This window comes from Gavia stellata, chromosome 1, assembly GCF_030936135.1.
Source record: "Gavia stellata isolate bGavSte3 chromosome 1, bGavSte3.hap2, whole genome shotgun sequence".
NCBI classification, from domain to species: Eukaryota; Metazoa; Chordata; class Aves; order Gaviiformes; family Gaviidae; genus Gavia; species Gavia stellata.
Window position 1 is genome coordinate 66,543,722 of NC_082594.1, and position 24,209 is coordinate 66,567,930.

Below are 24,209 nucleotides of genomic sequence, written 5' to 3' on the forward strand. Positions count from 1 at the left end.
TCTTTTAGAACTCAGCAAATTTGATAGACATTTGTTTGGAATGTCCTTATTTCTAGTATCTTTGTTAGGGATATCTTTTTCTGCTCTGCCTTGTTTGGGCATAAATGGCTCTACAGTGTTCACAGCCTTTCTGCAGTGAGCTTCCTTTTGAGTGTGAGAGCTTCTGCCTAGGGCTTCCCGGTAATAAAAAAAATTAAGATGTCACATGTTGAGTATTCCATGTATGTAACTAAAAAGTTCAATATTCCAAATAAAAATAATGAAGTACCACGTAACTGGAATTTGTATTCCATTAATTAATCTATTGCCTATATTTCCTCAATTTCTCCCCTATTCTTTGCCTTTCAGAGATTCTATTTTGAGCAACTAAATGATAGGAGAGCCAGGCATAGGAAATACTGGCATGGAAAGGGATATTTGTATGTATAGGTAAATGGGTAAAATTCTCTGACCTGTATTACTCAAGAAAACAGACTAGATAGTATAAAGGTAGACCCTTTTACCTAAAGCCTGTGGACATTAAAGAAAGGAAAAAGAGAATTGCTTAAAAGATGAGGTTTCTTTTTCACAGAATCACAGACTGGTTGAGGTTGGCAGGCATCTCTGGAGGTCATCTGGTCCAAACCCCCAGCTCAAGTAGGGCCACTGAGAGCTGGTTGCCCAGGACCATGTCCAGACAGGTTTTGAATATCTCCAAGGCGGGAGACTCCACAACTTCCCTGGGCAACCTGTGCCAGTTCTGGGTTACCCGCACAGTGAAAATTATATGGACCCTCCCATGATTCAGGTTGTGCCCATTGCCTCTCGTCCTGTCACTGGGCACCACTGAAAAGAGCCTGGCTCAGTCCTCTACATCTTTAGCTGACACAGTGGCAAATGTTGTCAGAACACCTTTTAAATTTTATTTAGAAGATGCTCTTTGCTAGTATTTTTAATTGTTTTGGGGTTTTTTCATATTCCTGCCTTTTTTCTTTTGCAAATTGTTTACATTATTAACTTCTGTTTTAATAGGCTGTTGTATTATAGATGGCTCCTGGCTTGCAGGGTGACTTGTATGACATGGCTTACAGATAGAATCTTTCTAGATTAATTAATAAATAACAAGGATCATTCAACACTATGATCTGTGAAAATAAAAAGTGAGAGGACTCCTTTGTCTTTGAGTTGGACCTAAAAACTCACTTTCTGATGTGTAAATGTTTTCAGTGACAACTGACAGTGGCAACTGCTCAGTGGGCATTTTTTTCTCATGCTTGTTCTTGTAGTGACACTTTACTGTCAGGAGGGGTTTGTTCTCGAAACCGGCCTCCTGACTTTCTGGCCAGATTCGATGTTCTGAAGAATTCTGATTTTTCCTTTTATGGCATCTGTAGAGGTGATTAAACTTGCAGTAATATCGCTGTGTCTTTAGGTAGCTGATAATTAAATTAATGTTGTTTTCAGTGGTAAAGAGAGCTAGTAAAATCAAGAGTTATGTGGTGTTCTTATAGTTTTTTCTCGGAATAGGTGTCTGTCACCTAACAGTTTATTCAAGATAATTCCCTAACAGTGTTTTGTCTGGTTTTGGTAAAGTTCTCACTTTGAGAGCTTTATTATAATTTATCAAGTCACAATCTTTAATTATGAAAGATTTTGTGGCAAAAAGGCAGGTTCTCTTGAAGACACATCTTGGAAGAATAAGGCAACTTAAGCAGTAGTCCGGTCCATCAGGGTCCGCTGCTCATCGGGATGAAGGCTCTGTATTGTTCAGGCTGGCTCCAGCCAAGACATTCACTGCCTCTGGTTCCAAACCTACCCCTTCACTGTCTCACTACGTATCTTCACTTTCCTGGGTCTGCAGAATAATAAGTGAGAAGTCATTTAATCAAAAGGAAATGCATGAGGAAATTAATCCCTTCCTAAATTTGAACAGCCCAAAACTTTTTATGATTGGTTAAAAGCACAGCTTTTTTCCTTAGAAATGGAGTAGCCACTTGTTATTGTGCTGTTTTAATGTGTCTCTAATTTTTGTTCAGAGACTGAAAATTAGTAAACTGTACCGCTCTAAAGTCGTGATTTTCAAAAAGATGCCATCGTTTACACAAAAGACAGCAAACTTCTTACTGAAGTTTCTGTTAATTTTCATACCTGATTGTTGCAAGTATGCTTAGCAACTTGTATTCCCCCACGCCATATGTACAATCTGCAATTTTCCATAGCAATTTTTCATTGCTATTGGTTAAAAAAAAAGGCATTTTTCATATCTACAGGAAGTTAAATCTCATTTATTGTCATCATCCTAGTTCTTCAGTACGTGTTAGTAAATCTTATCTAAGCTGTCACAGTTTTATTTTTAGATGTTACTGTTGCTGATTTTTACCAGATTATTTTGCTTAACTAGAATTAACTGACTCCTGCCAACTGCTAAGGATATTGGAATTTAGCTTTGTAAGTGTATCACGAGAACAATGATTAAGCTGAAAGTTATGATAATAAATTATGATATAAAAGTATATTGGACAGATGTTGAGCTACATGAAATATTGCAAAAATTACATATTTTGATGGGATTTTTATTGAAACTTGGATATTCTTAAAACATGTAGTATATCTTTGCCATTTGTTCTTTTTTTTAAATATACCTTTGTAAAAGATGACCTCCAAAAATGTATCAAAGGCTGTTTTTCTCAAATGAATGGTTTACACTAGTATTTTGAATTTATAGTTGGTTGGCTTCCTGGATGTAAGATATTACCTATGTTTGCATGAATTAAAATTAATTTGCTCACCTTTAAACATGGATAAAAATAGGATGGAATTCTAGTCACAAATTCTGCTGAAAATTTATCCTGTTTTCATTGGCAGACTTGGAATTCTTAGCTTTTTCAGCTATCTCTAATTATACTATTCGGAGCTAGATGGTTATGCTCAAGAGCCAACAAGAGTAGCTCACTTCTCTAGCTGTTTTTGAAGCAATGTTTTGTTGTATTTAGTCTTAAAACAAGGATAGTATCTTCCATCTCTCAAATAGCGTTGCAAAACTTAGTAATACTGTACTTGCAAAATGGTTATCCTGAGTGGAAAGGTAGTACGTAGTAGACCTTAGTCGTTCCACAAGGTGTGATTCAGTTTTTCAGAGATATTTCTGTAATTCTTTACTCTTGTGGTAAAATCCTGGTGTAAATAAAAATTGATGAATTTTCAAGACATTTGAGTGAACCTAGGTTTTGGTTTTGAAATCTGAAATTTGGGCTGCTATATAAATGATAAATGCATTTTATTTTGTTGTGTTTTTTCCATAGGTTGGAGATATTGTAATGGTAAAAGAAGATGAAACATTCCCATGTGACTTAATATTTCTATCAAGTAGTAGAGGAGATGGAACATGTTTCGTTACAACAGCTAGTTTGGATGGTGAATCCAGTCATAAAGTAATTAAATGTTCTACATTTTCTTTTTAAGGCAAAGTTGGCACTTAATTTTTTACACAGATCGTAATATGACTTCATGCTTCTATGTGTGAGCAGGTACACTAACTTGCGTAATGTACATTTCTACCAGTTGACTTAATTTCTCTTAAAGTATCATTATTTTATGGAAAGCTTTAAGATGTATTTATTTCTGATTTTTGTTTGTGTCCAGTATAGGCATGCAGATTACAGAGGTAATGCACCAACTTTTTTGTACTTAAATGCTTTCACGGTGACCTGATTTGAGAGTACGCTGCAATGTACTTGCATATAATGTAAGAAGATGCCCAATTAGGAGCGTTTAAAGGTGTATCTTACTTGAACTATGAGCTCTTATGTAAAAGTTAATAAATCTGTTTCATGCTGAACTGAAGTATATGTGCAGATCAACGTCTTGTATGTCTGTCCTTCCTTTTTTATTTTAGTTACACCTTTTTATTCATTCCAGACTTACTACGCTGTTCAAGATACAAAGGCATTTCACAGCGAACAAGAAATCGATGCACTGCATGCTACCATTGAATGTGAACAACCTCAGCCTGACCTTTATAAGTATGAAAATAATTCTTACCTATTTCATTTAAGGTACCCTATCAATAAATTGTAAGAATATCATAACGAAAAGCTACTGGCTGCATCTGGCTGGTTAGAGTGGGCCCCCAGAATAAGCTTGAAGTCAGGTTAGTCTTCCATCCGTGCTCCTTTCCTGTAGTTAGTTCGTGGGTCTGCTCTAGGGCAGTGGTCTGCAAAGGGGGTTGCACATGAAAATCCATTGGGGTGCATGATGAAAATTTTAGAACTTGAATTTCTATTTTTTTAATCTAAAAAATAAGAAAGAAATTAAGCTTTACTAATATTTTATATATGTCTTGGCACTGGTACCCTTACTCAGTCTGTGTGTCAGAGTCCCATGTCACATAAAGTTCATGAGGAGTCTCCGAGGGAAGAGAGGGTGTTCTACAATGCGGAGAGGTTGCCAGTGGCACCCTCTCTTGTTCCTTTGCTTTCAGCGTATTGCAAAGTATTGCAGTTTATGTGTGCCTGGTTAGGTGGATTTATGGATTATATTACCTAGTTTTAACTAAAGTAACCCTCACAAAATGGTCAAGTGGCTTAAAAAGATTCCTGCAAAGAAACTGCAGATTGAAGATGATACTAACAATGCAAGCACAAGTGAACAACAAGAAAATGGCAAACACTTCCACTCCTAGTATGAGCTCTTCATCATCCACATTACAAGGTAAAACCAATGCCAATCTAATCAGATCTGACAAGAAGCTGGCCAGAAAAATTTTAAATTGTCAAGACTATTTGAAATATAGATTTACATCTGCTATTGTTAATGATGAACCTCACCCTATATGCTTTGAGATATTAGCTAATGATAGTATGATGCCATCATGATTAGCAAGACATATGAAAACTAAGCATCCAGAACATGAAGAAGAACCTCTACAGATTTTTAGCAATGTTTAAAGTAATATAATACTCAATATTTTACAAAAGTACTGTACAAAATCTCACTAAACTTAATGATAAATCTTTAGAAGCCTCTTTTGAGGTTTCTTTCTTAATAGTGAAAGACAAAAAGCCACATACCATTGAGGAAACAGTTGTTCTTCCTGCTGCAGTAAAAATAGCTGAAATAATACACAGAAAACAATATGGTGGCAAACTAAAATGCACTCTTTTGTCAGCAAATTCTGTTGGAGATGCAGAGAAAACATCGCTTATTTCTGAGGTGTGGGGGTATCTCTTTTCCCTGATCTCAGTGACCAAGGAACTGGTCTAGAAATCTGCAAGAGAACAGATTCTTTAGAAAACCAATTTCATGAATGTTTCGATCCTTTTTTAAATACCTGGCTCGCAAGGTGAATGGTTGGAAGTTGAAGCTTACGCTATTATAGGTGGTGGAATTTGTTGGGACAACTGTTGACATGCAAATAATGAGAACGCTTACTGGTAGACAGCTTGTGTCTCTGCTAATTTTTACTTGGCATTCTACCTATCAACAAACTACAGTGGCAAATCTTTCTTTCCAAAGGCACATGATCATTTTACATCATGATGCATCATAACAAACTGTACTATGTCTTCAGACGTGGCTCTACTGTGGTGTATATTCTTTCAGCAGACAGATCGCCACTCCTCTGAGCCTGAGAGGTTCCCTTTCAGGGTAACAGACCCATCAGCTCCCCAGTTTCCTCTGCCATCCAGAATGCTAATGCCTGGCTTAATCCCTTTTGATTTGAGCTTACCCGCTTGGACAGTGGTATTGCAAGTACAGCATACTGGGTCTGGCTGGAATGGAGTAAATTTTCTTCATAGCAGCCCATGCGGTGTAATGTTTTTTATTTGTGACTAAACCAGTGTTAGTAACGCACGAGTGTTTTAGCTATTGCTGAAAAGTGCTTATACAGTGCTAAGGCTTTCTCTGTTTCTCACTCTGCTCCTCCAGCAAGCAGGTTGGGGGTGGGCAAGAGGCTGGGAGTGGAGACAGCCAGGACAGCTGACCTCAGCTGACTGTAGGGATATTCTGTGCCATATACTGTCATGCTCAGCAACAAAACTGGGCGGGGGGTGGGGTGGGGAAGTCTTTCCAAAGTAGCTGTTCCTTGGAGCCTGGCTGGGCATTGGTCTGCTTATGGGAGGTGGTGCCTTTGCATCACTGGGGTTTTTTTCCTTCACTTATTAAACTGTCATTATCTATCTTTTGCTCTTCCTATTCTTTCCCCTATCCTGCTGGGGAGGGAATGAGTGAGAGGCTAGTGGGTGCTTAGTTGCTAGCCAGGATCAAACCACCACATATAGATGAAAGTACTTAGAGATATTCAGAAGGAAAAGTGCTTAATTGTCTTTATGCTTTTGTTTTGAACTCAGTTGTAGGTTTTGGGTTTTGTAAAGGATAATAATTACACTGCCTTACCTCAGGTGGTTTAGGGAATAAGATTTCATGTTATTTCTTGCTAATAGGTCTACTTAGAAGATTTATTCCTAATTTTATAATCTCATATCTTTTTATATGCAGATTTTACATTGACTTACTGTTCTGTATATTTTTCTATTTACATGTTTTAAATATAACCATATGTATCTCTTATGTTTTTGTTTATGTTCTGGATAATCAAGCATGTTCAATTGGAAACTGCTCACTGTAATACTTTCTAGAAAATATTTCTCAAATAATCTATTACCACATATTTTTAAAAGTGAGAGTAATTTGCTTTGTTTTTAAATATGTATGTGTGGTGTGTATATATATCTGTATCTAGAGACAATTATACGTCCTTGTAATGTGCATTAAAAAAAATGAAATATTGGGACATATATGCAAAAGAATACACAAATTAGCAGTGCTGTTAAACTACTTGTATATTTCCCTTGCAGATTTGTTGGTCGAATAAATGTTTACCATGATAGGAATGAGCCTACTGCAAGGTAGGGAAAATCCAGAGTTTCTACTCATTCAACATTTTCAGGGTTGAATAAATATCAATAATGAGAATTACCTTTGGTTCACCAACATTGTGCTTCCTTGTCTTATTGATAGAATATTTTTCTCTTAAAAGTTTCCAGACTGTTACTTCATATATCAAAAATATTTCATCTTTTAATAAGATAGCTTTCTCTTATTTTATATTTTTATCTCTTTATTCAACTTCAGTTTTTATTTGACATGTATTTAGTTTATAAATGGTGTTGACAGGATTTTGACAGTGCTTGTACAATACTGCCATGATACTGCCCCATTGCATGGGGTCTTGGTAATGCACTGAACAATATGAATAGTATCACTTGTGTATTTCTCTCATTTTTCTTCTTAGAAATTGAAGAGTTTGAACATGCCAAATACCACGTTTAGTTTTACTAAGGGTGTTTGTACGTTTGTCTAAAATGTCCATGATGTTGTGTGTGTTCAGGAAGGCAACATCCAGGGAAATGCATTTTGTATTTGATGTAGGAGGTGGCCATCTGTTACCCTGGGTCTGGCACCTAGAAGGGTCTGCCTCCTGTGGAAGTAGGTTTCATCCTGAAGGGAGTATGGCGCTTTCCGCTCAAGGAGCGGTCTGTAGCCCAGGACATTCTTTGTCCAGCAAATAGAGAAGAAAAATGAAGCAGTACAAGAGAGGCATGAGTCGTCTTGTCTTTTCTGCCTAGGATCTTCTGTCTACCAGCAAGGAAGAGACTTATCATAGAATCGTAGCATCATTTAGGTTGGAAAAGACCTTTAAGATCATGAAGTCCAACCGTTAACCTAACACTGTCAAGTCCACCACTAAATCATGTCCTTAAGCATCTCATCGATACGTCTTTTAAATACCTCCAGGGATGGTGACTCCACCACCTCCCTGGGCAACCTGTTCCAGTGTCTGACAACCCTTTCAGTGAAGAAGTTTTTCCTAATATCCAGTCTAAACCTCCCCTGGTGTAACCTGAGGCCATTTCCTTAGGTCCTATCACTTGTTGCTTGGGAGAAGAGACCAGCACCCACCTCTCTACAACCTCCTTTCAGGTAGTTGTAGAGAGCGATAAGGTCTCCTCTTCTCCAGACTGAACAACCCCAGTTCCCTCAGCCGCTCCTCATCAGATCTGTGCTCCAGACCCCTCACCAGCTTCGTTGCCCTTCTCTGGACACGCTCCAGCAACTCAATGTCCTCCTTGTAGTGAGGGGCCCAAAACTGAACACAGCATTCGAGGTGTGGCCTCACCAGTGCTGAGTACAGGGGCACGATCACCTCCCTACTCCTGCTGGCCACACTGTTTCTGATACAAGCCAGGATGCCATTGGCCTTCTTGGCCACCTGGGCACACTGCTGGCTCATGTTTAGCTGGCTGTCAATCAACACCCCCAGGTCCTTTTCTGCGGGGGAGCTTTCCAGCCCCTCGTCCCCAAGCCTCTAGCGTTGCCTGGGGTTGTTGTGGCCAAAGTGTAGGACCCGGCACTTGGCCTTGTTGAACCACATACAGTTGGCCTGGGCCCATCGATTCAGCCTGTCCAGATCCCTCTGCAGAGCCTTCCTACCCTCGAGCAGATCAACACACCTGCCCAACTTGGTGTTGTCTGCAAACTTACTGAGGGTGCCCTTGATCCCCTCGTCCAGAGCATTGATAAAGATATTAAACAAAACTGGCCCCAATACTGAGCCCTGGGGAACACCACTTGTGACTGGCCGCCAACTGGATTTAACTCCATTCACTACAAGTCTCTGGGCTCGGCCATCCAGCCAGTTTTTTACCGAGCAAAGAGTGCGCCCCTCCAAGCCAGGAGCAGTCAGTTTCTCCAGGAGAATGTTGTGGGTAATGGTGTCAAAGGCTTTACTAAAGTTTAGGTAGACAACATCCACAGCCTTTCCCTTGTCCACTTGGCGGGTCACCTGGTCATAGAAGGAGATCAGGTTGGTCAAGCAGGACCTGCCTTTCATAAACCTGTGCTGACTGGGCCTGATCGCCTGTTTGTCCGGTACGTGCCATGTGATGGCACTCAGGATGATCTGCTCCATAATTTTCCATGGCACCGAGGTCAGGCTGACAGGCCTGTAGTTCCCCGGATCCTCCTTCTGGCCTTTCTTGAAGATGGGCGTCACATTTACTAACCTCCAGTCTGCTGGGACCTCCCTGGTTAACCAGGACTGCTGGAAGATGATGGAAAGTGGTTTGGTGAGCACTTCCACCAGATCCCTCAGTACCCTTGGGTGGATCCCACCTGGCCCCATAGACTTGTGGGTGTCTTAAGTGGTGTAGCAGGTCGCTAACCGTTTCCCCTTGGATTATGGGGGCTTCGTTCTGCTCCCCATCACTGTCTTCCAGCTCAGGGGGCTGGGTACCCCAAGAAAAATTGGTCTTAATGTTAAAAACTGAGGCAAAGAAGGCATTAAGTACCGCAGCCTTTTCCTCATCCTTTGTCACTATATTTCCCCCTGCGTCCAGTAAAGATGAAGATTCTCCTTAGCCCTCCTTTTGTTGCTAATGTATTTATAGAAACATTTTCTGTTGTCTTTTACGGCAGTCACCAGGTTAAGTTCTAGTTGGGCTTTGGCCCTTCTAATTTTCTCCCTGCAAAACCTTACAACATCCTTTCAGTCCAGGTACTTGCTGTACCTGATTTTGTTTGGGTCCTTGCCACAAAGAGGTAAAGCAATAGGAGGGAAAGGCTTCTCACTCAGGTGATATCCTAGACCCCAGCATGTGAGAAGTTACTCCATTCTGGCTAAGTGACTTCCTAATTTTTCTATTACAATCTGCTATGAAATTGTCTTTTACTTCTTTCACTTCAAAGATTCTTTTGACTAATAAAGTTGGTTGGTATTGAACTTGGGTGAGAGAGGAAGGGAAAATAAGCAGAAAACACTTTTTTAATCTCAACAGCAGTAGATTGATCTCTGTCTAACATATGAGAAGAAAATCTGTGGCATTAAGACTTGTATTCCTTGGACAAAACTATGAGAGCAATTGGTATTTTTTACTACATTATACCCCAATGTCTTATAATCCAAATCTTTCATACAACATCACTCCACTGGTTTAGATGGAACTAGTTTCAGGGTTTGCATCAGAGTTATGGCCCTGGGGTTTTTGTTTCTTTAGAGTTTCTTGATTTTGGGGGTTTCATACCACAAGAACACTTTGAATAACATTCAAAAATGCTGAACTTCCTGGGTTTTTTCCATTGCTGTATAGATAGAATCTGACAATTCTGCATGCTGTCTATAGAGTAGTTCTTGGTTTTGCACTCATATGGTGATTTGTATGAGGAGGAACTTCTTTACTTTGAGGGTAGCAGAGCACTGGAACAAGCTGCCCAGAGAGGTTGTGGAGCTTCCTTCTCTGGAGATATTCAGAACTAGCCTGGACGCATTCCTGTGCAATCTGCTCTAGGTGAACCTGCTCTGGCGGGGGGATTGAACTAGATGATCTCCAGAGGTACCTTCCAACCCTTGTCATTCTGTGATTACATATCATGCTTCAAAATAATATTTTAAACTTCATGGGGATCCTTACATTAATTCCCCTACCCCTCAATAAATTATTTTACCTATATTCATCTTCATGCCTTGAAATGTATACAGTAAGTATCAAACAATACCTTGTATGCCATTTATACTTAAAATAAAATGGAAAAATGTATTGTCCTTAATAAGTAATTCTAACATGCAGGACACTAGTTTGTATAAGCCTAAAAAAGACTTGAATGAATATTTTTAAAAAATAAGCACCTTAAAATTATTTAGGCATTTATTTAGGTACCTACATATGTGGGGTTTAGATGCATTGGTTTAAGATTTGAATTGTGAAATTATGACCTTAATTTTAGGCATATATATATTTTTAATTTTAACTTAAAAGCTTTAAATAGGCCTAGTAATTTTGTTACACAAAATAAAAATATTTCAGTAAAACTAATTTCCTGTTTTACATGATTTCCACTAAGGTCTCCTGTTTCTCTCTCTAAATGTTCATATTTTGTAATACTTATCTTTGCAGGCCATTAGGATCCGAAAATCTGCTTCTTAGAGGAGCCACTTTAAAGAATACAGAAAAAATCTTTGGTAAATATTTCTATTGATTATTGAAGTGGACCCTGAAGTAATAAGCAAACATCAAACAAGGTTACAACCCTGCAGTTACTACTGAGCATATGATCTCTATTGAATCACTTGATTTACAACTTTTTTACAAGGTTTATTTTTGCTAGTATTGCAGTAAAGTAACTATTAATGATGTACAATGACTACAGAGATTTTTGGGAGGGGGTTTTTATAGTTTAGTCTTTAAGGATTAGTGAGGATGACTCAACTTCTTCATGTAAATATATGGCTTTTGAACAAGCACTGTGAATTAATGTTGTTGTCCCAAAGCAGTTAATGAGCCTGTTGAAAAATTTTAAATCTGTTTTGCTCATTTGCCAAAACAGACAGATACCCCAACTGGGTATAAATATTGGCTGTTTAAATAAAAAATCCACTTAAACAGTTCCCAATCAAAATTAGACTCTCTGTTAGCCATTGTATTTTATGTGTATGAATTGTCTTTGTTCCACAGAAAACTCTGAATATTTTAGCAGAGATAGGAAGCACGAACAGATACATTTTTTTGAAATTCTTCAAGAAAGCCTACTGGGAGTAGCAGTTCCATTCTAACAAGCCACTCTTTGCTGGTGACAAAAGGGACAAGGATCCAAGTCATCCTCTATCATATAAAACTTATGTATTCCCAAGACAAATGATCATAGATATCCATGAACCACTTAGCCTAAAATACCAAAATCTTGCAAATTTTTCTCCAAAAAGAGTGTAAGAAGTATATATTAATTTAAACTTGCTCTCTTTGCTTTTAATTGTAAACTAAAATAGATGAACTAATATAATTAGTTGGTAGCATGTATTTCTGTAAACTTCAGAGGATGCTTTTAATATTGCTGTTAACTTGTGTATCGGGCAGAGATGTTCCTAATATGAGTGGTTGTTTCTGCTCTGACTGACACATGCAGTGTTTGCCATTACCCCAGCACAATCCATATCCTAAATTATTTTATTTTAGTAATGTTACAGGTTTTCTGGTTTAATAAGTATTTTAAATTCACTTCTTGTTTACAGCTTCTTTCACTTGTATTTAATCTTCTGAAGTTTAGTCTCTCGATCTGTGTTATCAACAGGAAATTGATAATATCAAAAGATCACTCTTTTCATGAATTATTGAATTTTTCTGAAGCAAGCAAAATCAATGGCTGCCTTTTATTCTTCTTGGATATATCCTGTAGTGTAGCCCTATCTGGATTTTCTTTCACAATGTATGACTTAGATTCTGACATTAAAGCTAAAAAAAGAACTTAAAAATGCAAGGAGATTTATTCAAAACCTAGCTTTGGTTTGGCTTTGGGACATAGTGACATGTTCGCAATTGGGAACTGTGTCTCTGGAATGGGTTGTAAGTGCTGCTTGAAATTTCCATCTGAGAACTAAGATATTAAAGCCATTTCTAGTTTTTGAGTATCATCCAAATCTTTCTTCTTTTTCTTCAGACTACAGAGAATTAAAGAAATGACAGAGTATAATAATCTAGTGAATTGTGCTTTTATGAAATTATTGTACTGTGCAATCTTTAGTAAAACAAGTTCTTTAATTTCAGGTGTTGCTATCTACACTGGCATGGAAACTAAGATGGCATTAAATTACCAGGCAAAATCACAGAAGCGATCTGCTGTAGAAAAGTAAAATTTCTCATATTTATTTTGGGGGTGGAAGGCTGCATGTTTGAATGGTGAATAAAAAGGGATTTATTTTTTATTTTTTTATTTTTGCTAAAAGTGTATGTTTCATTGATTTAAATTAAAAAAGAGGTAGAGGGAATTACAATTTACTTTTTTGTGTTTATCGTATTTTACTTATCAGTCATATAAAGCCATATAAATGAGGTTCTCAATACTGAATTATTATTATTATTAAATGTTAAAAAAAAGGCATCTTAATGTATTACTTACCTTTTTTAAGATAGGATGTGTTTTGCTGTTCCAGAAGACTTTTTTCTTTCACTGGTTAGAGTACACTTGCTGACAGTTTTCCAAGATTATGTACTTCAATATCCTAGCATTCCTTTTCATTGCAATTAAGTCTTTAATTCAGTAAAACTAACTTTTCTGATGCACTTCACTTTGGATCAACTGCAGTAACACAAAGCCTGTCTGTGGCAGGTTTTCCATAGTTGAGCTAAAATTAAAAGTTCCATACAGGCATGTATGATGGGAAAGGAAGACACTGCTATCATCAAGGAATGAGCTAACATTGGTTTCTTACTGTTTTCTAAAACAATTATTTTCTAGTTCTACTCCGCTGTCTGAAATCATCAGCTGAGTAAGGTGTCCAACCTTGTGAAAAAAAGATGTCGTTGATTAAGGCAAGAAGTACTGACCAGCTGACAGCCCTTCTCTTATGCAGTGACTGAGCGATGATGATATGTCTCTTTCTATTGTTACTGATGTATAATCCATGGCTTTTACTTCATGCCTGTCGCGTACAAGGGCAAGGCAATTTGGCAGAAAATAAACCCCCTTGCGTTCCAGCTTGTCCTCAGATGTCAGAGGGCCTGGGGGCGGCTAGGCTTAGATTCTGAGTGATGCCCAACTTTTCTGTGTTACAAGTTCGGTCGCATTCAATGTATTGAACTCTCACGATTACGGATACACTCGTAACACTGCGCACTTTCAGTCTAGTCGTGATCCATGAACTAGCACAGCCACACTTAAGGGATTTGGTGGCGTTCAATGAGAACTCTCATGGCTGCATTAGTGAATGGTGCAGTTTATTGAAGCAACAGATACACAAGTTCTTTTGGCTTGCCGGTGGTAAAATTACTGCTTGCAAAGCATGTGCAAATACCAAGAATATGAGTAATATAGCCTGGCTGCAAACTCGTTAAGTTATAAAGCAACTCTATAGAGATTTCTAAGTTTCCCGGCGAAGCTTTGGGATGGAGGTGTGTTTTCTGGTATTATAATGAGATTATAATGAGCAAAGTTCACCCAAAGGATAGTATTTTGTCAAAACATGACAGATTGTTGGCTCAGGGTGGTAAATATGCAGCTCAGGGTAGTAAATACGCAGCTTGTCAGTTCCATAGTACCTTCCAGTTCCCGTCTTATCACAGAGCCTGGCCGCGGTGTCTTCACTCTGCTCCACCCTCCGTGTAGTTTCTCTTAGAGTCAGCGCACCAAGCTCCCCTGGTGTTGCCAAAATCTAAGGTTGCCTAGGGAACTTCTGTGGGATGGATTCCTTGCATATTCGCCACACTCCACCCTGAAGATTTCTTCAATGCTGTACCTTTAATATAAATTTAATTCCTAAATTACCTCCAGCAATTATTCCACAATGCCTGTCAATAATGAAAATACAATTTTAAATGCAAAGTGTTCTAGCTCTTTCTTTTTTTAGGTCTGTCTAGAAAGAGTTAAACCATCACAGCTACATAGCAAAATGTTCTCGATAGATTTACATCTCTATAAAAGTACTTATGTGAGTGTTTTTATATTGGTTCAGAGAAATGGCATAAAAAGGTCTGCAGATACAAGCCCAATTATTCTGTTATGATTCCATCTGTGCTATTGTTTTCACTAATATACTAGGTTTAGTAATATGTCACACACATTTTGGAGACAATTTATGGCAGTTAACATTTTAAATAGAACATGGTCCTCAATAATATTTTTCTTCATTGGAAAAACGCTGTAGAGAAGTTATTTAACATCATAGTGTTGTTAGACTTGCAGCAAATGTTAGGCTGAAGCACAATTTTTAATAAACTCTGGAGTTCATATGCTAATGGAATTCTTATGTAGGGTTTTTTTTGTTTGTTTTTGTTTTTTTTTTAGATCAATGAATGTATTCCTTATTGTATACCTCTGTATTCTCATCAGTAAAGCACTAATAAATACTGTCCTGAAGTATGTCTGGCAGAGTGAACCATTTCGTGATGAGCCGTGGTATAATCAGAAAACAGAGCCAGAAAGGAAAAGAAATTTGGTATGAAAATAAATTAAAATACCAGAAAAGTTTTACTAAACTGTTAATTTATAAGAATCCTACTGAAAAGTATATACAGCTTGTTTACTTACCAATCATGAATTGTTGCTTTTTTGCTAATAATGGTGACAGTATATTTGTAGAAAGCTTGTATATTAACTTTTTGCACTTAAGGTTGTATGTGTGAATTTAACTGATGAGAAAATGTCTGGTTTAGTGTAAAAAGCCTTTTGAAAGTGTTTTGAAGTTTCCTGTCCTTTATGTGAATTACTGAAGAACTGGCCTCTCACAGAGAAATACAGGACTGAAAGGAATCCCACAACTATTGACAATCATGTAACAGACGTGTTCAAAAGAATCTGCTGCAGGAATCTCTGTAAAAATACCCCTCAAAAGCTTAGTTTCATACAGCTCTGTAACTGTCATGAGCACTAGAGACCAACAACAGTCCAGTATCCATATGGGAGCAAAGACATAGTCTAGAATAGATACCCAGATGATCCAAAGTATAGAACTGAACCCAGCACTACAGAAAGCATAATATTGTTTCACTAAATCCTCGCAGTCGGACTAGGGGAAAATGTCCTTCTTTACCCTAAATGCATGATGAGCACACGCTAGGCAGGCATGTTCTAGATTTCTCATTACCACCAGTAACACTATCTCAACCTGCTCAGCAGGTTGACTATGCTTCCAGAAAGTCTTCACCACTGAAAAAATCAAGCCAGGTTATGCGCACACATTCTACTTGTATTGAGAGAAGGAAGGGAAGCCCTGTATTTATTAATGAGATGCTGCCTGAAAGTTATTTAATTTGGTAATCCTTGAATAACTTACTGTAGTTTTATGGTATTTTTCTGGTAATTTGTGAATGTACATTTTAATGTTTTCCTTGTTATCATACAGGTGTTCACCACTCTCATTAGTTGCTCTAGAAATTTACAACAATGATGTATAACTGTACTTTACACATGTATGTCTGTAAAGAAAAATACAAATTTAAAACAAAAAAGTTTTTTCTTCATGCCAAATTAGTTGTGATGTTATAAAATCATGAAGGTATACATCCTGTGCTGAACTGTGAGCTGTGAAAGCTGTTGTTTACTGTTTGAAAGTTACTAGAAAAAAATAATTTGCAAATGTATGTAGTCATCTTTTGAGTTTTGATGGTACAGGAAAAATTAGTATTTTCATCTTGTTTCTTTGGCAGTTTCTTCAAGCTTTTACAGACTTCCTTGCATTCATGGTTCTTTTCAACTACATTATTCCTGTATCCATGTATGTCACTGTGGAAATGCAGAAATTTCTTGGTTCTTATTTCCTTACATGGGATGAGGAAATGTTTGATGAGGACACAGGTGAAGGACCACTGGTGAATACTTCTGACCTCAATGAAGAGCTGGGACAGGTAAATTTCATCAGATGGTAAATTTTTTCAACTGTTTCTACCATAATTTTTTATTTTAAAAATGTCATTTCCATTTTTTTTTTGCAGTTTAGTGTGCATTTTCTTTAGTGCTGATTAACTTTAAAAGTAAAATTTGAGTTCTTCTGATTTCAGAATCAAAAATTGTCATTTCTCAGCCAGTCAGTGGAAGTCAATTAGTATTACTGTATTAGTAAATGATAAACACTTCAAGAAGGTAGTGATTTCTCTGCATTGACTATAGAGGGAGATTATTTAAGCATCTTAACTTCCTTAAAGTAAAAGTCAGGTAAAAAAACCCCCTTGTTTTTCTGGCTAGATTGACACCAAATCTCCAGACACAAGTTTCATCCAGTAAAATGATTGACTGTCACTCTCATTTTCCAAAAGAAATTCTATGTTTAGTATTCTGTGTTAAGTAAATCATCACCTTGACACAGATACGCATGAATATTTTTCGAGAAAATATTTAGGATCTCTGTTAATTAAAATTGTTTTCATAGGTTTTCAAATAAATAAATAAGATCATATATTTTCTTATTTTTCTATAGCCAAACTACTGATTAAGCTTTTAGGGACACATATCTATTTGGATAAAAGGTGGTACCAAGTATTTTATTATTATGGGAGACAGTCAGCACTGTCTCTAGAGAAACTGATGAATTATGGGCTGGATGAGCAGACAGTGAGGTGGATTGAGAACTGGCTCAATGGCCAGGCCCAGAGGGTGGTGGTCAGCAGCGCAAAGTCTAGTGGGAGGCCAGTAACTAGCTGTGTATACCAGGGGTCAATACTGGGTCCAATTCTGATCATCAATGATATGGATGACAGGGCACAGTGTACCCAGCTGGAAAGCAGCATGGCAGAAGAGGACTTGGGGGTCCTGCTGGACTCCATGTTGAGCATGAGCCAGCAATGTGCCCTTATGGCAAAGAAGGTGAATGGTATCCTCGTCTGCATTAGGCAGAGTATTGCCAGCTGGTGGAGGGAGGTGATCCTTCTCCTCTACTTTGCACTGGTGAGGACACACCTGGAGTACTGTGTCCCGTTCTGGGCTCCCCAGTATGAGAGACATGGGCCTACTGGAGGGAATCTGGTGAAGGGACTGGAGCATCTCTTATGTGAGGACAGGCTGAGAGAGCTGGGACTGTCCAGCCTGCAGAAGGGAAGGTCCAGGGAGGATCTCATCAGTGTTTATAAATACCTGGAGGGAGGATGCAAAGAGGATGCAGCCAGGCTTTTTTCAGCAGTGTCCAGTGACAGGATGAGAGGCAATGCGTGCAACCTGAAACAGGGGGTTCTGTCTGAACATCAGGACACACTATTTTACTGTCACAGTGACTGAGTTGCCCAGGCAGACTGTGGAGTCTCCATCCTTACAGATAACCAAAACCTGTCCAGACATGGTCCTGGGCAACCAGCTCTTGGTGGCCCTGCTTGAACAGGGTGGGTGGACCAGATGACCTCCAGAGGTGCCCTCCAACCTCAACCATTCTGTGATTCTGTTATGAAAAATAACTTACTAAATTTAAAGTGTCGTCCCTAGAATGGGACCCTCATCAGTACTTAGCATTATTAGTATGAATCCAATTAACTAAATTTTGCTTCTACATTTTTGAAAGATATTATACATCGTATTTCTAATGAAGGCTTTGAATGTGAATCCTTATTCGTGGTTGTAGTAAATACTGTCATAGTGATATACACACTTTATTCCTTTTTTTCATGTAACGGGAGTTGATCCCAAACTGAATGAATAAAAGACTTCTGCTTGATAGCATTTTGTATCTTGTGTAAATGTATTATGAAACTGAATGTAGGAGTTGAGATGAAAGAAATCCATCTAAATCCTGGCCACTTTGAAAAAAGTTGAATACGGGTATTGTGTCCACAGATAACAAACCACTGGAAAATTTGGAAGCTTGCCTTTTCAGATTAATGAATATTAGAAAAGTCAGTCTAGGAGGAAAGTTCACATATTTAACAACTTCTCTTATGACTGAGCAAAAATTTGGGTTTTGTTTGATGCACTTGATAAATGTTGAAGTTTGTTAAGCAATCTGATGAATACTAAATAATTGCCTTCCTCCAGTGTTTAATTCCTATCCTTATGTAATAGTCTCAGTTTATCAAATATATTCATGCAATCTGTATACAGTACCTACATCCAATATCCAAAATTGAGCTTGTGCTAGTCTAGCTGTTCTGGTTTATAGTTCAGATTTTCATTTTTTTTTTTTAACCTTAAATGCTGGGGCTCATTGTAAAAGATCAGATTAATTAAAAATGCAATATTAAGACAAAAGGAATGTTTCCATGGCAGTAACAGTGCCCATGTGTATAACTGTATGTGACCATTAGTCCAGAGTCCTCATTTAAGCTAACATAATTGTAGTGGGGAATTCTGATACTACCCTAAGGATCATTCTGACAGTAACTGATCCAAATCCAGACACATACATTAAATAATGATCCTCGGGAAATTGAATTTGTGTGCATTTTGCTTCCATAAATACTGTCTTGCAGCAAGAAAGACATTAAAAACCAAAAAGGAACTTGAGAGAAGAGTGAAAGTAGGTTAAACACATTATTTATATGTGTTATGAGGCAAAAGATAGCTTTGCTGATACTCTTGCACGATAAAATCTTTCAGGGCCCACACTTCCATGGAAGATGACTCCCAAAAGAAATTATCTTCCTTTCTGAAAGAGCCTGCATAAGGATCTTTAAAGGAAGGTGTAACCCAGTAATAATCTCAGTTTTAAGAGACCTTGGAAAATCTCTGTTCATATTCCTGCTGTTCTTAATTTGTGCTCATTTGCAGATTGAGTATGTCTTCACAGATAAAACAGGAACATTAACTGAAAACAACATGGAATTTGTAGAGTGTTGCATTGAAGGGCATGTTTATGTACCACATGTTATCTGCAATGGCCAAATTCTCCATGATTGTACAGGCATTGATATGATTGATTCTTCTCCAGGAGGAAGTGGAAAGGTATGATGACTCTTTCTAGGTTCTTGTTTTTTAAAATGAAAGATGAAAATTGAACTGTGCTGATGAAGGGAGTATTGCAAATATAACACCCTTGAATTTCACTCATCAAAGTAGATAATGGCAGGAAATTAATCACAACATAGACATTTTCCTTTTCTAGTTTAGAGTAAGATTTAAAGGCTTAATAGGAAGTTGCCCAGTTTACGGCAGTTGTAAAACTGAATTAAATAAAACCCAAAAATATAGAACTTTCTCTGGTTAATAGCTTAAAGAAATGTAATAGCTGGTTTCTGTTTAACATTAGCTACAATAGGGAAAGCAAGGCAGGAAACTCCTCAAGGGGGAAGATGAGTACTCAATGTAAACACTTACTTAGTCATCACTGAGTGAAGATGTGGCCAGAGAATAATTTATGATCAAATTAAATTACTTCTAAATGTGACTTAATACAGCCACATCTGGAATGTGCTACACACAGGATGTATGTGCTGTGGTTTTTTTGCCATATAAAGCAAAGTTAGTTGAAAGTTGAGGAGACTTCACATGCCAACTGATGAGCAGGGTATAAATGGGCAGGATAATCATAGCCAAAGGACATTATATTTTAAAATATATCAATACAGTCTCAAATCATACTTTGGCCATACCTTCACTATGGCAAAACAAGGCCTCTTAAAATATGTTGGTGTAATTCAATAGCCTTATGGCTCTCACCCAAGGCCCTCAGAATGTGGTCCCAAGGTACACTGTGTTTTTGTCTTGGAATTACAGTGACACAGACAGTTTGTATTGAACAGCACAGAAGAATAAGATTGAGATACAAAGATACAGGTAGAACACAGCCAGGTATCCATGAAACGGAAATCTCTTTCTGGTGTCGGAAGCTGTCATTACCAAACCATCTGAAACTTTATAGAAGTTGTTGGCTCCAGCTGCCAAAACGTACCCACTCCTTTTATTTTATATAGCTCTGAGAGGCATTCAAGCTGTGTAAGAAATTGAAATCTGTGAAGCCTGTTAACACTTGTGCTTCAGGTGCTGCATCCCTCTGTCTGGACTCAGGACTCCTAAAATTGTGCCTTGACTACTATTTAATACAGGTTGCTACAGTTTAAGCAAAAGTAAAGAAAAAAACCTTTAGGCATATCTAGGCATTCAGAGGAAGCAAAAGATGGCATGCTATCTTTTTTGGGCATCAACAGCTTGACTTGCATGGCAATGCTAGGAGCACTAGCAGCTATTAAGCAGTTGTGTGTTTACCACTGGGAAAGACTTGGCTCCCTGTAAAGGGCAGGTGACCTGTGACACTGCCTTTATCTGATAATAAATAGTAGTTATCAGTGATGTTGCTAACCTTCCAAAAGAGAATTTTTCAAAGGAATGTTTGAAAACTTGTGATCACACATAATGACAACCATTCCTTTTATTTTTTAGGAGAGGGAGGACCTATTTTTCCGAGCTCTTTGTCTTTGCCACACTGTTCAGGTAAAAGATGATGACAGCGTAGATGGATTGAAGAAAAACCAGCTCTCAAGAAGATCTTGTATATATATTTCGTCATCACCTGATGAAGTTGCTTTAGTTGAGGGAATACAGAGGTATGTGTGTAATTAGGTATTATACTTTTTTAATCTAGAGATATAATCACTGAAGTTCAAAATTGTTTTCAGTGCGAAAATTGTAATAACAAACACCAAATCATCTACAGGTAACTATGTATTTGTTGTATTCATTCTCTTGATGTGTGTTTCATTTTACAGACTTGGTTACACCTATCTAAGGCTGAAGGACAATTTTATGGAGATCTTAAATCGGGAAAATAACATAGAGAAGTGAGTGGTTAAAAATATAACAAGACTGATGAGTTTTTACTGATGTGTTTAATAAATCATTCTTTCCCTATACGTTACTTTTTAATTCAGAAACGTCAAAAATTGTACGTTTCAGTAGAAAAATAAATGATCTACTAATATTTATAATTTTAATAGACCCTGTAGTTCTATATTTTCACTTAGTCTGTTAGTTTGATAGTATATGCAATATGAAATATTAATACAACAACAGCAGTGTGGTGTGGGGTTCATGACCTAATATAATAGTTCCTAATAGTTCTAGGAACTATGGGGTTTTTTTTTTGTTATATGGTAAATAATATTTTCTTAAGAGAAAATGGTATGTACCCTATTTGTTGTTCACAAGTAATCCGTATAATTTACAGGAGGGTAATATCTATAGAATAAATTTTTATTGCCGGTGCAAAGAAAATTGAAAACAGGTAATTTTTGTTGTGGTTTTCCTTTGACATATAGAATAAATCTTGTAGACCATAATATGAGCAAAATTTTCAATAACATTTAAGTAGTACAGCTGTTTAATAGGATGTACATACTTTTGAAAATCTTACTTTACATTTCCATAGATGTCTACTGGTTAAGGCTGTTGTATATTTGTGTCTCCCTGCATGTGTACTCTGCAAACTACACAGGGATTCTTGGACACAAACATAGGAACCCTGCTGTTATTCTTCCCCCTTTTAGGGGAATATGGATGATTTTTCCTGAACGTTACTTCAGACTTTTGTGGCTCAACTCATAAGAACTGGAGTCAGTATAATTTGGTGATGTATGAAAGCAGTACAATAATTAGGAATTTTCTCCAAAACTCATCACAGTTTGTAGACATAGGCCTGATCCAGCACCTTGTTATAATCTGTTGTAACTTTTAATGAAATAAACACTGTGGCCTTGCACAGGTTTGAATCACAGGCTATTGTAAGGACTTAGAACTGAATGTTCTAATTAAATAAGCATATCTATTTTATAAGCAACATATTAAGACAAGAAAGTAAATTATAAGAGTATGTAAACTGATGAATTATAAAGAAACAGTACAACAAGAGCTTGTGTTCATTTTTCCTCCTAGAAAGGAAATGAACATGGGATAAAATCAAATCATAAAAACAATGGCAAACCTAAAGCCAGTAAAAAGAAATTGTTTTTTCACTTGACTAACTTGTCACTCAACACTTGAGCAAGATTCACAAAAATAGGTAGGCACTTTTGGAAGATAGGAATAGTCAAAATTAGAAAAATATTAAATAAAGACTTCTGCATTAATACCTACACATTTCAAGTTCTAAGGCTATGCTTAGGTATTATAGGTAGGAATTTACTTACTTTATAAGCAGTATAGTGCTCTACTGCAAGGTTTCTTCTAGTCTTTTGCTTAAATCATAGAATCATAGAATCGTTTAGGTTGGAAAAGACCTTTAAGATCATAAAGTCCAACTGTAAACCTAACCCTGCCAAGTCCACCACTAAACCATGTCCCTAAGCGCCTCATCCACACATCTTTTAAATACCTCCAGGGATGGTGACTCAACCACCTCCCTGGGCAGCCTGTTCCAGTGTCTGATAACCCTTTCAGTGAAGAAGTTTTTCCTAATATCCAATCTAAACCTCCCCTGGTGTAACCTGAGGCCATTTCCTTAGGTCCTATCACTTGTTGCTTGGGAGAAGAGACCAGCACCCACCTCTCTACAACCTCCTTTCAGGTAGTTGTAGAGAGCGATAAGGTCTCCTCTTCTCCAGACTGAACAACCCCAGTTCCCTCAGCCGCTCCTCATCAGATCTGTGCTCCAGACCCCTCACCAGCTTCGTTGCCCTTCTCTGGACACGCTCCAGCAACTCAATGTCCTCCTTGTAGTGAGGGGCCCAAAACTGAACACAGCATTCGAGGTGTGGCCTCACCAGTGCCCAGTACAGGGGGACGATCACTCCCCTGCTCCTGCTGGCCACACTGTTTCTGATACAAGCCAGGATGCCATTGGCCTTCTTGGCCACCTGGGCACACTGCTGGCTCATGTTTAGCTGGCTGTCAATCAACACCCCCAGGTCCTTTTCTGCGGGGGAGCTTTCCAGCCCCTCGTCCCCAAGCCTCTAGCGTTGCCTGGGGTTGTTGTGACCCAAGTGTAGGACCTGGCACTTAGCCTTGTTGAACCTCATACACTTGGCCTCGGCCCATCGATCCAGCCCGTCCAGATCCCTCTGCAGAGCCTTCCTACCCTCAAGCAGATCAACACACCTGCCCAACTTGGTGTTGTCTGCAAACTTACTGAGGGTGCCCTTGATCCCCTCGTCCAGAGCATTGATAAAGATATTAAACAAAACTGGCCCCAATACTGAGCCCTGGGGAACACCACTTGTGACTGGTCGCCAACTGCATTTAACTCTGTTCACCACAGTATTATAAATTATATTGACTATATGTCCAAAGATGCTCACGAATGTCATGCAGACAAGTTCGGTTTCAAGTAATTACGAGCTGAGGACCTCCCCTCTTTATTATTTGTAAGCTGCTGTTTCATTCTGTACTAGTTTCATATTCCATAGTACTCAACATAATTTTCTATGTTAGTCATGTTTTATTTGATATGCTCGAAGTCATAATAACCAGTTTAAGGATCTGGAAAAGCTGAGTTGTTTAAAAAATATTCTGTTTCCATTTCAGGTTTGAATTATTAGAGGTTTTGAGTTTCGATTCTGTGAGACGGCGAATGAGTGTAATTGTTAAATCTTCAACAGGTAGGGCTGTCACATTCTGTTTCTTCTTAGATGTTTTTGTTTCACTTGAATTTATTTTGGGATTATCAAACAGTTAAGCATTAATCACAGTATGTATGCCTTTCTTTATAAAAAAGGGGACCGTGTACCAGCATGAGTGCAAAAGTTACAAAAAAGTTGCAAGGAATCTTTTTGAAGACTTAGTAATTTGTATTGGTTTTTTGAAGAAAGATAGATTTGGCCATTTTGAAATCCATATGC

The 24,209-nt window shown here is 37.9% G+C and overlaps 1 protein-coding gene across 1 annotated transcript in view; it reads left to right on the forward strand.

The window, feature by feature from the left end:
- The window catches only part of ATP11A (ATPase phospholipid transporting 11A), a 135,079-nt gene that overhangs the window by 81,406 nt on the left and 29,464 nt on the right, over nt 1-24,209 (forward strand). Inside the window, exons 6-16 of the mRNA XM_059835712.1 lie at nt 3,282-3,410; nt 3,898-4,001; nt 6,837-6,887; nt 10,932-10,996; nt 12,576-12,657; nt 14,812-14,962; nt 16,173-16,370; nt 19,213-19,386; nt 20,821-20,984; nt 21,147-21,218; nt 23,896-23,969. Coding sequence (XP_059691695.1) covers nt 3,282-3,410; nt 3,898-4,001; nt 6,837-6,887; nt 10,932-10,996; nt 12,576-12,657; nt 14,812-14,962; nt 16,173-16,370; nt 19,213-19,386; nt 20,821-20,984; nt 21,147-21,218; nt 23,896-23,969 — 1,264 coding nt within the window. The remainder of the gene's footprint in view (nt 1-3,281; nt 3,411-3,897; nt 4,002-6,836; nt 6,888-10,931; nt 10,997-12,575; nt 12,658-14,811; nt 14,963-16,172; nt 16,371-19,212; nt 19,387-20,820; nt 20,985-21,146; nt 21,219-23,895; nt 23,970-24,209) is intronic.